The sequence below is a fragment of the Lonchura striata genome, chromosome 22 (assembly GCF_046129695.1).
Source record: "Lonchura striata isolate bLonStr1 chromosome 22, bLonStr1.mat, whole genome shotgun sequence".
NCBI classification, from domain to species: domain Eukaryota; kingdom Metazoa; phylum Chordata; class Aves; order Passeriformes; family Estrildidae; genus Lonchura; species Lonchura striata.
Genome location: NC_134624.1, coordinates 9,276,162 through 9,290,688, shown reverse-complemented (window position 1 = coordinate 9,290,688; position 14,527 = coordinate 9,276,162). Strand labels below are relative to the sequence as shown.

Genomic DNA, 14,527 nt, shown 5'->3' with positions numbered 1-14,527 from the left:
CGATCAGTTATAATTTAACACCCTTCATTCAAACAACGGCCGTGCTCTCCATGGGCCACTCTTGCGTGTCCTGGCCTCCATTCCAGGGGGAACTGGGGACATTCCAGCAGCGTGACCGGGCTGTGTCCCGCAGGTACCTGATCCGCTCCGACCCGCTGGCCCACGTGGCCAACGATGGCCACAGCCGCAAGAGCAGCTGCAGCAACAAGCTGGGCCCCGGCAACCCCGAAACGCGCGACGAGACCCAGCTGTGAGCGGCCCCCGAGCGCCGGCCCCGGGCTCCGGGCCCCGGGGATGGGGAGCACGGCCAGCCCCGGGGATGGAGAGCACGGCCAGCCCCGGGGATGGAGAGCACGGCCAGCCCCGGGGATGGAGAGCACATCCAGCCCCGGGGATGGAGAGCACATCCAGCCCCGGGGATGGAGAGCACGGCCAGCCCCGGGGATGGAGAGCACATCCAGCCCCGGGGATGGAGAGCACGGCCAGCCCCGGGGATGAGGAGCACGGCCAGCCCCGGGGATGGAGAGCACATCCAGCCCCGGGGATGGAGAGCACGGCCAGCCTCGGGGATGGAGAGCACGGCCAGCCCCGGGGATGGAGAGCACGGCTCTGCCCCGGGGATGGAGAGCACATCCAGCCCCGGGGATGGAGAGCACATCCAGCCCCGGGGAAGGCGATGCCCAGCCTGGCTCTGCCCCGTGGGAGGATGCCCAGAGCCCTGGGCAGGGCGTCACAGCCAGACACGCCACAGCCGGTGGCCGTGCGCCCCGGGGATTTTAACTTTTTATACCAATACCGCAACTAGTGAGAAAGTCTTCGCTGGTGCTGGTGGGACGTGGCTGAGCCCAGCTGTCGGTGGCCCCGGGGGAGCAGGGCTGTGCTTGCTATCGGCCCGGATGGTGCAGGTTGGTGAAGACCAAAAGGAGTAAAACTGCACCAAGACGCTGCTCCTCTTCCTCCTCCTCCTTCGCCAGGTGTCCCCCAGGGTTCCCAAACTTCTGCTCTTTCACCCAACCTATGTTCTTCATCCTCTGCTGGGTTTCTGTTCTGGGTGGCCGTGCCAGGTGCTGAGCAAGGACACACGGGATGGAGGGGACAGGGCATGGCAGGGGCTGCTCTGCCCCCAGCCTTGGGGCATCTCACGGAGCAGAACACGCCCAGGCCGGGGGACGGAACGCTGGCCAGCTCGGTGGCGGTGCCTCGGAGCCGCTGGGTTCGTGTCCCCCTGTGCTGCTGCTGGAGCTGAGCTGCCCAGGGGATTTGGGGCTGCTTGTCCGGGCAGGACGGGCTGGGCTGGCCGGTGGTGCTTTGGTGGCTCCACTCGCCCTTTCCCCGCCGGCCAGGGCACTCCGGGGTCCCAGCAGTGTCCTGGCCGTGGCCTGCTGTCCTTCTCCTCCCCGTGGTCACAGCTCGGTGACACCACCAAGGCAGCGGGTTCTGCCTGTGCCCCCTGTGCCCCGGCTCCCCCCCGGCCTGCAGGGAGCTGGCACCACCACGAGCACCAGATGTGTTCTCCATCTGCTTTTGCACATTCTACATCCATGTGGAAAGGGTTGATTTGATGGCCAGGTGAAAAACTGAGTCGTTTACTTTCTATACTTTTAGGTTTGTATCTTACAATTCTAATGTGGGTTTGTTTTTTTTTAGCAAGGAGCTTGTAAAGTACAACATGAAATCCCATCAGCTTCCTGCACTCGCTGCCAGCTGAACGGTTTATTGCCATTAACATTCACTGTTTGCTCCCCAGTGCACCCCAATCGATGTTTACAAAGAAAACAAAATAGAAAACAAGCCAAAACCTGATTTAAATGAGTTTTAAATAGATGGGGAGATGCCCCAGCCTATGGGGATGTGCTGCCCACCCTGCCCGTGGCCTTGAGGAAGAACAGAGATGCCCAGTGCCAAGGCTGGCATCACCTTGAGAGGGGGTTGAGAGAGACCTGCTGTGCCTGGATAAGGTTTGGGGTCCTTATTTTTTTTAATTTCTTTTTTATTGGGGGCTTTTATTTTTTTTATTGTTGTTTTTTCCTGAAGTGCCAGCCCCTGAGTGGTGGCAACCCCAGGCTCATGAGGTACCACAGGTAAAAGCAACGAGTGCACCCCTCCCACCCTGCTGAGCTGTGGGCACAAACAGAACCGTCTTTAAAGCTTTTTTGGGTTGTTTTGATGGATTTTTAAAGATTGGTTTTGGCTCTGTTTGGTTAAGGCAGGCACAATGTTTTATTTATTTCTGTTTGCAGTTTCACATGCCAAATCTGTCATTTAAAAATGGCAAAAAGGAATTGTAGGCTAAAAAGTGGGTGTGGTTGAAGTACAAAAGGACACATGGGCTCTGTGCTAACTTGAAATCTCAGGATGCTCAGTGTGGAGTGTGACTGGATTTAAGAGTGTGCCTTTAATATGGATCATTTTCCAAACCTCACTTTTCTTTCGAGGGAGAGTGGAACAAAGTAGTATTCCAGGTTAAAAAAAAACCAAACCAGCAAACAAACAAAAACCCAGACCCCAAATAAAACAAAAAGGTGTGACTATGGGAATATATTTACTGAGAACATTTTTATTATTTTTTGTTTGTTTGGCTATGAGCTGTGTGAGAGCGCAGGGAAGCAAGTGCAGATCCTCAGCTCAACCCTCCCATGGCAAGAAAGTTAAATTTCTTTTTGAAACCCTTGATTTAGTCAAAGTTTCACCCCAGCCCTGAGCAGCCAGGTCAGCCTTGTTGCCAAATCCAGGCTCTGTGTTCCAGAGGCTCCACTGGCCGTGGTGTTGGGTCCCTCCTTCCTCAGCAGCTCCTCCCTGCCCTTAATCCAAGCAGAAAACGATCCCAAGAGGAAAGCACACGCCAAAAGGACTGAAGCCTCTGTGTGCTTTGTGATATCATCAAAATGCCCTTGATATTCCTGTATTTTGACAATGCTTCTGTTTGCCCAGTGTACAAAATCCCTGTATTTGAAACGGAAGCTCCGTGTCCGAACCCTCGGGTTCCTTCTCTGGTGTAAACTTCCAGCCCACCTTCCCACGGGATGGGGAAAGCCCTGTAAATACTCACCCGTGGGCAATGCAAGCCTGAGAACCAAGGGTTCATTTTTCTAATTCCTTAGCCTCAGTTACAATACTAATGTAAAAACAAGAGCAGTTTATTTTTCTAATGGTCCTGGAAACGTTGATGCAGCGACAAAGCTCCTGCTGCTGAAAGGGCCCACAAGGAGCTTCCATGGGAACAGGAGAATGGCTACTGCTTCCAACCATGGAAAAATCCCATTTTTTGGAGGAAATAGTTGTGTTCCAATGCAGAGACCTGGCAGGCCCTGGGGGATGCAGAAAGGAGGAGAGCTGGGATGTTTTGGGCTTTTCCAGCAGCGGCTCCGGCGCACGTTCCGTGTCCACTACCGGTTTGACGCGCTCAGTACGGACTAAATCCACATATCCTGCATTAAACTCAACTACTCCAACCAACGTTATGAGTACATTTATTTCCTGTTATCCCCCTTTTTATTTAACCTCTATAGAACAGGACGGTTTTATTCCAAGCTCAGCTCCTGCATGGATTTTTATCAGCAACAGCAACTCCCGTCTTTCCTCTCGGAGGCCGAATTCCGGGAGCTGCTCTGCTGGGATGCAGCCAGCCAAGGGGAGAGGGTTTTGTACAATTCTTGTGAAGATGCTTCACATTTCTGTAAAGATAAATGAAAATAAAAGAGCTGCATGCAGCAACAGGAGACACTGCTGGCTGGTTTTTCTGTTTTTCTGTCTGGTTTAAAATCCGTGGGAAGATGTGGTTTAAGCTGAGGCTCAAGGCAGCTCTTCCCAACTTTGTTTTTTAACTTCATTTTCAAACTCTTTGTGCCTTCAGGCTTCTGGTAGAGAAACTTTTAAAGATTATTTAATTCATTTATTTAATCCTAATTTCTAGGATTTAATAAATGCATTAAATTTTGTAGGTATTTAAGGTTTGGTTTTTTTAAACTGATGTTTAGCCAAAATTCAGTACATGTTCTTCTACCTCCCAACACTTCAAAATTTGCCACTGGCTTCAAATTTTCCAAGATTTTTCAGGGAAGATCCAAACATTTCTAGGGTGTGCTACACTCATACACAAAGATTTTAGCTTGGACATCAAATACAGGTAAGCAGAGATGGTTTTTATTCAGCATTTTAGGTAAATAATGTAAAAATCTATTTATTTAAAATCGCACAGAAGGAAAAAAATATCCCTTAGATAGGGAAAATAATTCTGGGCTGAACATACACATGAGGGAGCTGGAAGTAAAAGGAGAGCAGGAAGCCAAGGCCCTGCTAAATGACTTTTTAATTATTGGCTTTAAACCAGACAAAGCTGTACATGGAGAACAAAATCCTCTTGATTTTCCAGGATATCCAAATTGCAATGATTACACCCAAAATAAGGTGATTTTAACAGCACCAAAGCAGCTCTCACTGGATAAAAACCCATCCAAGCTGCAGAACAGGATTTAATGCTCTGCACAAGGAGATTTCAGCATTTCCCAGCAGTGGATTCTTCACTTCTTCCTCTTGTTCCTCCTTCCACAGCAGTAGACACAGAAAAGAAGAGGGAAAACTCTACAAAATGAACCAAAATTCATTCAAATATTTGCCCCAGTTGAGGAAAATCAAATACTAACACCACAAATTCCTTGTAGCAGAGAAAAAAAATCTAGAGCACTAAAATATTCATTAAAAATAATGGGGTTGGTGTAGCTGGGAAACAAAAAGGAAACCAAACCCAGGAAGGATTTTTTATTTTTGCTGTAAATTCAGTTTTTATGGTTATTGCCTGGAAAACAGAGTCAAAATAAAGAGGTTTTCTTTTGCTAAGATTTCCAGGTAAGGCCACAATAATTTGGGAAGGTTTATGGGCTTCAAACCATTCTTTCAAGTGCCTCATTTGAATTTTAACAAATGCTGGGGATTGAATATTTCATGATTCCTGCTGCACACACTTCCCCAGAGGTTTGTTTTTTTTTTCCCTCACTACAATAAATGTGTTATTTCCTAACAAGTTCAGAGGGATGGATCAGAAAACTATGACAGGATTTGAGCACCAAGATAAAAGTGAATTTATATTTAGCACAGACAAGCAAATTAAATCCACCCTGTAATTTCTACAACAGGAACGTACCCATGGTCAGCACAGGCTGGAGAAGGAAGGGACATAAAATTCCAGTTCTGGAATGGGATTTTCCTTCAAAATTTGGGTTAATTGTTTCAAAGAAGAGCTGAACGTACCACTCTCGGCCAAAGAGTAAAAATGCATTTTTTCATAGACCCACGGGAATCTTCAAACCCTCTAAAATCAAACCAAGCCTTAACAAACCTGCAACAGAAACCTCAGGGAAATATTTTCTTTTTAGAATAACAAAATTTAAAAACCTATGATTATTTTTTTACGTACTACATGGTAAAAGAAGTCCAATGTCTGAGTGGTAGCCTGGAATCAATTGTAAAATTTTCAATGCATTGTGGAAAATACACTTAATTATAGTGGACCATATGAATATTCCAATTTTGACCTGGCCTGGAGAACTTTATTGAGTAAAATTTCACTTATCTGAGGCATACAACCCCAAAATCCTCCCCACAGTTCTTCAGTTCTGTAGTAAAATGGTACCAAATTTCTCCAAAATCTTCTTTTTTGGAGCAATGTCCTTGGAGATTCCCAGCACAGCCTCATCCCAAGAACGCTTGGCACGTCCTGACCCCCAAACCCACCCCCCTGAGCCACCTGCCTCTCCCTCAACTGCTGAAAATTAATTACATTTAACCCCCTAATTAACTGCAAGCCACTTAATTGGATAAGCACAGCACGGATAGCAGCTTAGTCCACATCCACAAGGACTGCTCCATTCCAGGGGTGGGACCAGGACCAAATTCCCAGGGCAGCCAGCTCAGAGGGAACAGGGGACATCCCATTTGTTGCTGTATTTTAATAATAAATCAAATAAAATAGAAAGTGAGGGGGTTTGGGGTGGTCTGACACTGCTCTAGTCATCAGTTCTAGGGATTTGTGGGGGGGGAAAGCAAAAGGAATGGAAAATTCAAGTCCTGACAACTCATTCGTGTCATTCTTGCTTCAAACTACAGCCCCAAACCCCTGGCTTGTAGGAGAAACTCCAGAGATTTCTACATTCAACTCCCCAGTGCAGTGGGGACAAAAATCAGCTTTATTTTCTTGGCACCCTCAACCCTCCCAGTGCAGGTGAAGGCTTGCAAAGTAAGTTAGCATTTTCCAAATTCAGATTATTTTGGCATGAACTCTTCCCCCACCTGAGAGCAGGATGAAAATGGGACAAAACCACACCAAGTACAGATGCAAACAGCACGTGGAACACACAGACTGATGGACAGAGCTGGAGGGGCAGAAATTGCACCTGAAAGCACTTTAAAGATGCACACGCTTGGATTTGTAAGAATCAGAGAGAGGTCACAGACAGAGCTCCCATTTTTCCTCCTCCTTCCCAGGAAGCACAGCCAGAACCTCTGGGAGCAGCTGGAAGTTTTTATCCAGTTCTGCTTCTTTGGACAGAGCTGAGAGGGAACAGCCCTGGCTCCAACTAATCCCGGGGAAAACCAACCCAAACAAGCAGCTTAAGCTGCAGGCTGCCAAATTAATTCCATTTACCTGCAGGGTCACAGCCCCTGGGGCTGAGGGAACTCCCACACATCTCCCTGATTTCAGGGATTCACACTCAGCCCTGTCTGGAAGGACAAAACCCCATTTTCTAAACAGGGAATTTTAGAAGTTATTAGGGTCCAGATCACTTTATTAGGATTTTATTAGGACATGAGGATTTTCTGTCCTTGGGAGGGAAGGTTAAACATGAGGTCACTAAAACCACAGTCAGAAATCCTCTGTGTTCAGAATTCCATAAATTTAACCCAAACCTCAACACTGACTAGAAAATTACCAAAATTCTGCCACTGAGTGACTGCACAGATCAAAGGAGCCCCAGCAGACAGATTCAAGAGTCTGATGAAATAAATCTTTCAACTATTTCCCAATTTTCTGAGAGGTTTTTGGTCCCATTCTTGCCCACTGCAAGCTCTTGTCACAAAGTCATTGCAGCTCCGTGCAGGTGAAGCTTTACCAAACAGAACAGCACATCTTTAAAGTGTATTAGTTCTTGGAGGGGATGAAGTGTCACACCAACAAAAGTACACATGAAATAAAAAGGAAATCAGTTAATGATTTTTATTAAATTTCAGTGTTTCATAAAATAAATATGGTTTATAATATCAAACAGTGAGAAATAAAGCACAAGCATGAAAAGCATGGTAACAAAAGTTACACTCATGACGGTGTTTAATACTTAAGCACTTTAGAAACCATAAAGCCTTTAATTATTTACAAGCAGCAAACTATCTAACATAATTTACAAAGTTGCAGCAGCCTAGCCAGGGAGTCCTGGAAGGGGAAAAAACACGGAGAGACTGCACTGGAAGACCTTCACTCTGCTCTAGCTAGCCAGCACTTTACCCCATCCCCTATGTACAACAACTCTGCACCTTCCATCATCTCCAAGGTCAGGAATTACACCGGATTTAGAACTCAGTTCCTCTCGAGGACGGGCAGGACCTCCTGCACTCGAGAGACACAAATTCAAGTAACACTTCAAAGAAAAGTAAACATGTGCAAACCCACGTCAGAACCTACAGGAGCTGCAGGTAATAAGTGTTGAACCCACGGAGCAGGAGCTTGTTAGCAAATTAAATTAATTTGGGAATAGCTACAGAAACCTACTTGGGAACCAGCTGGGGCCAAGAATGAGACATGGGAGTGGTTAAAAATAAAAACAAAACAAAACAAAGAAAAAAAAAAAAAAAAAAAAGGAACTGCAAATGTACCCTGTTACCACAGACAAAAATTTAATCTGCCAAAACACAAAGACTTTTAAGGTCATAACTCAAGATTTAATATTTCAACATGAAAAGAAATCCAAGCCATTCGACTTATTTGGGCTTTTGAAACAAATGCAAATGTCTCTGTTTAAAAATCGCTTTCAAATGAGAAAAACAAATCAATATATATTAATATATCACCCAAAATAAAAAACATAACACACTCTTCATTGTAGAGCATGCTGCTCATTCAGAATAAAGACAGGACAAAGAAAGTAGAATTACATTTCATGATGTAATAAAAACATTAAAATCTGTGATCATTAAGTGCACCATCGTACAGGAGTAGCGTGCTCAGAGTGGAAATGTTCTATACCTACCAGCATCCACCTTTATTAAAGCAAACAAATCTTTAGGACACTACCTGAAACTGAAATCAGAAACTGGGCTCCATTCAGCTTGCCTTAAGTTTCAGCCAGGCACATTCCAGCTAGTAGCACCTGTTATGCCTCTTCATGATTGTATTCCAGAGATCTTTTACATTTGTGAACAATTTTTATATTTGTTTTTTTAGAAAAAGACTGGCTTTTGCAATCCTTGCAATGCTTATTCTACACAGATCCTGCAAGTAAACTCTGTTCTGAGCAGCACAAGTCGGGGCTTTTTTCAGAAATCTGAGAGCACGTTGGCAGTAGGTACAGTACAACAACTGGATGTATTCAACAGTTCCTCAAAAAGGTCTGAAAGGAAGATTTCCCTAAAGACTGTTTAAAAAACCAAACCAAACCCAAAGCACTTCACCCAAGATCTGTTCAATCCTTCTACCCAAGTTCAGAGCTTGCCAACTTTTAAGAATGCCAGGAAAAAGGAGGGAATGAGGTGGAGAGGAAAGAGAATTAAATTATTCCCAATTTGTACCGATGAAAAGCTTCAAGTAAAAGGAAATCCACTTGTTCAAGATCTTGCTACATGCACAGTCCCTCGTCAGCTGAAAGCCACAGTAGTTAGCATTGGGTGTAACAGCAGATTCATCATTCATAAAAAACACTGGCAACGTTCCTTCATCCTCAAGAACTTGCATCCACGGCTCTCTGTCCCGAAGCTTCTTAAAAAATGTCTATGGTTCTGCACATTTCATACCAAACTGGAGGAAAATGGTAAACATGTCTTCTCTCGATGCAATCCCAGTGAGCCAACCTTCTCCCCAGGGGCTGGGTGTCATTTCCGAGTCTGGCTCTTCTTTGGCACCGCGGGTCGCTTGGCCTGCCACAAGTGGTTGTGGATGGTGAGAGCATCCACGCTCACGGACATGGTTTTGGCTGGGATCACGTTAAACTGTTTTCTGTCCGAGCTGTACTTATAGAGTTTATCAATCATTTTCTTGGTGATGCTCTTTGGCCCTGTCCCAGTGAGCTTGTAGATCTCCTCCGTGTCGGGGTAGTAGCAGTAAAGTGCTCGGAACTGGCAGCCGGCGTCGCGGAACAGGATGATGTAGTGGTTGGCATCGCACTTCTCCAGCTCCTGCAACAAAAACAACCACGTTCAGGGGCTGCTCACTGGGAGAATCATGCCATTAATTCATTAAGATGAATAGTTGTTCCTCTTAACATAATTTTCCAGTCCCTTTATAAACCTAAAAGCAGAACTCTAAATACAGGATTGTGTTTTCCACGTGGAAAGCAAAAATGCTCTCCACAGCCACATGACAGGGAATGGAATTCACACTGCACAGTACTGGGATTATGGAATCAGCATTACAGACCCATGGGATTGAGGGTGCATTAATAATTTCAATGTTTACCTCTAATATTGAGTTCTTATGTGGTTCATTCACTTTTCCAGCAAGACAGCAGTGAGATATAGCGTTGTGAATAATGGGTTTGTTGGATTTGCTGCTGGGTTCCTTAAATAATTTTGGACCTAAGGAAGAAAAATAAGTCAAAATTATCAGCCTTACACTTATGAACACAAAGATTTTCATTCAAAGTGAAAAAAAGAAAAAAAAACTCATTATTTTTCTAGAATTACTTGTTTTAGAGATATTAAGTAGAACAAAATATACCTGACAACTTCTCAAAAATAACATGAAACACATCAGAGGTCTTCTTGGGATTTATAATCAATGAATAAAACAAACGAAACAGAAGGAAACTAAACTAAAACAAAGAAGGTACCTGTGTATTCTGCCACTGAAGCAATAGAAGATGCTGTGGAAGCATTCTCCCAGTCTCTCTCTGTGTTTCTGCTGGGATTTCTGCTCAGAATGGGTAAGGACTCCATGGATTCAACTCTGGGAGGGAAATAAATTAAAAATTATATTCCAAGATTTTGGGGGTTGGCCCTGTAATCTCACATAAATGCTGCTGTCCCTGAATGGAACAAAATATTCTCTCTTATCCATCCCAGAACAGTCAGATTCTCCTTGCTAGAAATCAAAGCAAAACTCTTGACTCCTCTGGGAGAAAACAAAACAAAATTGCAAGTTTGTACAGAACACTGCAGTTGGCAGCCACAAAAACCAGATGAATTCAGCAATGCTGATTGTGCCCCTCTGCCAGTGAGGTGAAGCAAACAGCACTGAAGGCCAAAACTGTTCCATCCCCCAGGACCAGAGAAACCCAAGAGAACCTGGCTGTACCTCTGTGAGGGAGTGCCACCAGAGTGAACACTTTCAGGCTCAGTTGTTGCTGCTGAGGCCAAAGACAGACTGGAACCAGACTGAGCACTGCTCAAATTGTCAGCTACAAAACAGGAGAGAAAATGTCAAACACATTCAGTCACAGCAGATTTGAAACTCAGGGAGAGCAAACCAATGCAGATCCTTACGTGTGGAAGAACACTTCGTGCCTGAGTCACTGTAAGATTCCTCACGATGGACCGACTTTGGCCTGGGTTTTTTGGGCTTGGATTTGGGCTTCCCAAGCCCTTGCTCCTCCAAAATCTGCTGCTGCTTTTTCCTTAGATACTCCTGCTTGATGAGTTCTCGCCGAGCCTTCTCCTCTTCTTTCCGTATCCGGTCCTCCTCAGCTTTGCGGCTGCCACAGAACACAAGGACAGTGCACTCAGCATGGAACAGCCTCCTCAGGTTAAAATTAAGAGAAATTCTTTTAATTCTTTTCTGTGCATCATTACCGAGCTTCATCCCTTTTTTGTTCCACCTCGGCCTCCAGCTGCTGCTTCCGCAGCCGAGCCTCCTCGGCCTTGCGCTGCTGCTTCAGGAGGAAGGCCGCACGCTTTTTGGCCAGCTCATCCTCTGCCTTCTGTTCATCCTGCAAAACCCAAAGGGATGGAAGTTTTAAGGAATAGTGGACAATATATTGAGCTGGACATCACAAGATTGCTGATGATTCCAGGAAAATTTGAAGAAAAACTATTCCGTTTGGAAATCTTTATGTTTTTCGAATTGATGAGCATAAATCAAAACCTCTTATTGCTCAAGAAAATATTAAGAGATAGTTTTAGTGTTCCCTTAAGTCTGTGAGGAGAAAAAAAGGGGCTCATCTTACTCTGATTTGTTTTTAAATATCTTTAATCATCACAAAACCTTCTAGACCTGCAAAGTACAATGCAACTATGATGTGGGCCAAGATAGACACCACAAATAATTCCAGTGAATGACAATCAGTCCAAATTAATTACACTACAAAGACCCCAAAAGTTAAATTCCCTGAGACTGAGAGTAGTTTGACTTTGCTGAAAGAATGTATAATATCAGCACATTTGTGGTATTGACAATAATCATTGCTAAAAACAAATTAAGACACTAAATGTTTTGAGAGCAGATCTCTCTCTTTTTTCCAAAAGTAACTGTTTTCCAATGCAGCTTTTTTATATCCAAATATTGCAACCAGTGAAGGCTGTGCTCCATCAGGAGACTGGGAAACACCAGCTCTAATGCTGGGTGAGTGTGTAACAGTAACAAAAGAGAGAAAGGTAACACATTTACCTTGAAGAAAAAACCCACACCAGACTTCTGATCACCTTCACTAATCATATCCGTGGAGCTATCCTGGTTTTCAAGTTCTCCTTCATCTGGAGCTTTTAAGTCAGACAAATCTACTTCAATGAGATTAGCCTTGCTTCTCAGGGGCTCATCCACTGGGACATTTTCTTTTCCTGAGCCATCAGAAGAATTCAACCCTGTCTCCTTGAGGCTGTTATTCATCTCTTTACTCATTTCAGACAGAATATTTGCATCTTTGGAGGTGGAGAGAACAAGTGCCCTTTGATTGCTCTCATCATGAAGTCTATAGGTATCAAAGAAACACTTCTCTTGGGAACCACTTCCATGATCAGGGCTGCTTTCCAGTCCCACTTCCGTGGGTGTCTTTGCCAAGCTATTGGGTGGGAAAGGTCTCAAATGTGGAAGGTTTTCTAGGCTGGGAGTAGGGGTTTTAACACGTGCTGAATTCTGCTGCCTGTCCTTTGGGACTTTCAGCTCTGAAGGCCTTCCTGGCCGGGGAGTCCTTCCTTGGCCAAGCCGCGGCGGTTTCCGCAGGCTGTTCATTCCAGTTGGAGACAGGGGCTCAACAAAATGAATGGAAGGTTTCACCTTTTGGTCCTGAGAGTTACTTCTGGTTCCTGGGGATGGCACTGTTGGAGATTTCATGAGCAGCTCCTGCTGCTGGGATATCTTTAAGATGGCCTGCTGCAGGGTGCTGATGGTTTCATTCAGCTTCTCGATAGAAAGATCACATTCATTTATATCTGCTTCAGTCACGTTGTCTTCTAGGAGGGCAACAGAAATAATTTTACTTTTTTCCAAATCGTGTATAGCAGCAGGGTCTTTTGGTTTATGTTGCTCAGCAAAAGCCAAGCCTTCCTGCATTTTTACTTTTGCTACTTCTTGAGCATCGTTGAGCATTTCTTCTCTCTCCTCCTCCTTCACAAGAAACTCCTCAGATTTGGAACCCAAAGAAACCTCATCTAAATCTTCCCCATTGTGCCGGGAATATTCTTTTGCAAAATGTTCTGGTTTAAGAGGTTGTGGACCATCGGGAGACTTCCCTTTTTTAACAACATGCAGGAAAGCTGCCTTGCCCAATTTTAGTCTCTGCCTTGCTGATAAGGCTTCCATCTTCTTCTTCTGAGCCTCAATGGCCCTGCGTTTCTCTTCCAGCTGCATGTGGAGCTGCACCAGCTCTGAAGCCAAAAGATTAACATTGTCTTTGTTCTGCCTGTTGGGGCTCTGTTCTCGCTTTTGTTTCCACGTGGTCAGGGGTGCTGGGCAGCTTTCTGACCCATCTGGGGTGGTTTTTTGGGAACTACTTGTGCTGGACTTGGTCTCGTAGCTGTTGAGCCTCTGCAGCTTCCTCTCTGCAAAGCTGGTCATGCGGACACTGCCGCTGGCCACGGACACGCTGCTCACCTGGGAAATGGTGCTCAGGCACGGGCTGGAGCGGCCGCTGGCGTCATCCTTGTCCTCGTGTTCCTTCACCTTCATGTCCTCCTGCAGCTTGGCAGATTCCTCCTCACCAATGTACTTAGTGACTATAGGATGGTTGTCTATGGCCACCAAATCCTGGTCAGCATCTTCCATGTCCAAGAGATCTGGCTCTGAGTCGTGTCTCACCATGGTCCAGGTGGCATCCTGAACGTGCAAGCTGAGACCTTTCCCATAATTCACACTGACTTTACTTGTTACCTCGTCATCAGGTTTAGCAGCATGAAGAAAGAATCCTCCAGTGGATAGCTCCTGAGAGGAAGGATCTAAACTGCTACTGGCCAATGGTCTGGAAGCTTCTACACCTGCCTCCCCCAGGGCCATTGCATCTGCAGAACTGGGATCTGCAACTGGAGTGAAATCAGAGCTAGAAATTGGAGTAAAAGTCCTATTGAGGTCATGCTCACCATGACTGCTCGTCGCTTTCTTGCGGATCAAAGACAAGTGTCCTTCATTTAACCTCTTGGTTACAAAACTCCTCTGTTTCCCCTCCCCACACTCATCCTCCTTATTGATGACCTGTTTTTCCTTGGCTGGTTTCAGGACTGCAGGCATTAAAGGCTCCAGGTAAAAACTCTCAGGTTTGCTGTCTGAAGGGTCACTGTTTGTTTTTGGAGACCACGTTGTGGCCACTATGCTGGGCACCCTGGCGGCTGCATTCTGCACCTCAGGGTCACCACGGTTTGGCCTTTCTTCAGATCTGATGATTGCAATGAGCTCTTCATCTTCATCTTCCATTTCTACGTTGTTCAGCAAGCTCTTCCCGTTAGCTTTCACCGATGGAGGGTGGGGCTGATTTTTGGGGGTTACATTGACAATGTTGGAAGCAAGACTGTCCTTGCTGATGGACCTGGCCAGGCTAATGCTGTCACCAGAGCCAGGATCCACATCAGTACTGGCAGAATGATGAAGGGCAAATGGTGTTGGCTGAGACAGAGGCCTAGAAAACATAAGCAGAATCTACTGACACTCAAGCACAACAAGGTACAATTTGTTGAAATAAAGACCATGATACAGACAGCTAAAATAGTTGTTTTATTTTAAAAATGCATCCTGTACCACAAGTGACCAGCAATACCAAGCAGCAACTTCAGATACTTCCATTTTCAACAGCACTTCCTGAAAATAATGGCTAACTTATTTTCAACTGCAAATCTAAAATCAGTCAGCTCTGAAAGTGCACGTAAGGAGAAAAAAAAATTAAGTGACTGTCAGTGCAGTTCTAGG

At 45.3% G+C, this 14,527-nt stretch overlaps 2 protein-coding genes across 11 annotated transcripts in view; one reads left to right on the top strand and one right to left on the bottom strand.

Moving 5' to 3' along the window:
* The window catches only part of KCNT1 (potassium sodium-activated channel subfamily T member 1), a 75,088-nt gene extending 74,834 nt beyond the window's left edge, over window positions 1-254 (top strand). For all 7 annotated transcript variants that reach the window (XM_021543624.2, XM_021543623.2, XM_021543630.2 and 4 more), the window contains one exon: window positions 134-254. In XM_021543624.2, the coding sequence (XP_021399299.1) occupies window positions 134-254 (121 nt within the window). The remainder of the gene's footprint in view (window positions 1-133) is intronic.
* A 7,606-nt stretch (window positions 255-7,860) lies between these two features.
* The window catches only part of CAMSAP1 (calmodulin regulated spectrin associated protein 1), a 33,578-nt gene continuing 26,911 nt past the window's right edge, over window positions 7,861-14,527 (bottom strand). For all 4 annotated transcript variants that reach the window (XM_021543621.3, XM_021543619.3, XM_021543620.3 and 1 more), the window contains 7 exons: window positions 11,804-14,240; window positions 10,990-11,126; window positions 10,684-10,892; window positions 10,496-10,598; window positions 10,032-10,147; window positions 9,659-9,777; window positions 7,861-9,378 (listed from right to left, as the gene is read on the bottom strand). In XM_021543621.3, coding sequence (XP_021399296.1) covers window positions 9,076-9,378; window positions 9,659-9,777; window positions 10,032-10,147; window positions 10,496-10,598; window positions 10,684-10,892; window positions 10,990-11,126; window positions 11,804-14,240 — 3,424 coding nt within the window. In that variant the 3' untranslated portion in view covers window positions 7,861-9,075. The remainder of the gene's footprint in view (window positions 9,379-9,658; window positions 9,778-10,031; window positions 10,148-10,495; window positions 10,599-10,683; window positions 10,893-10,989; window positions 11,127-11,803; window positions 14,241-14,527) is intronic.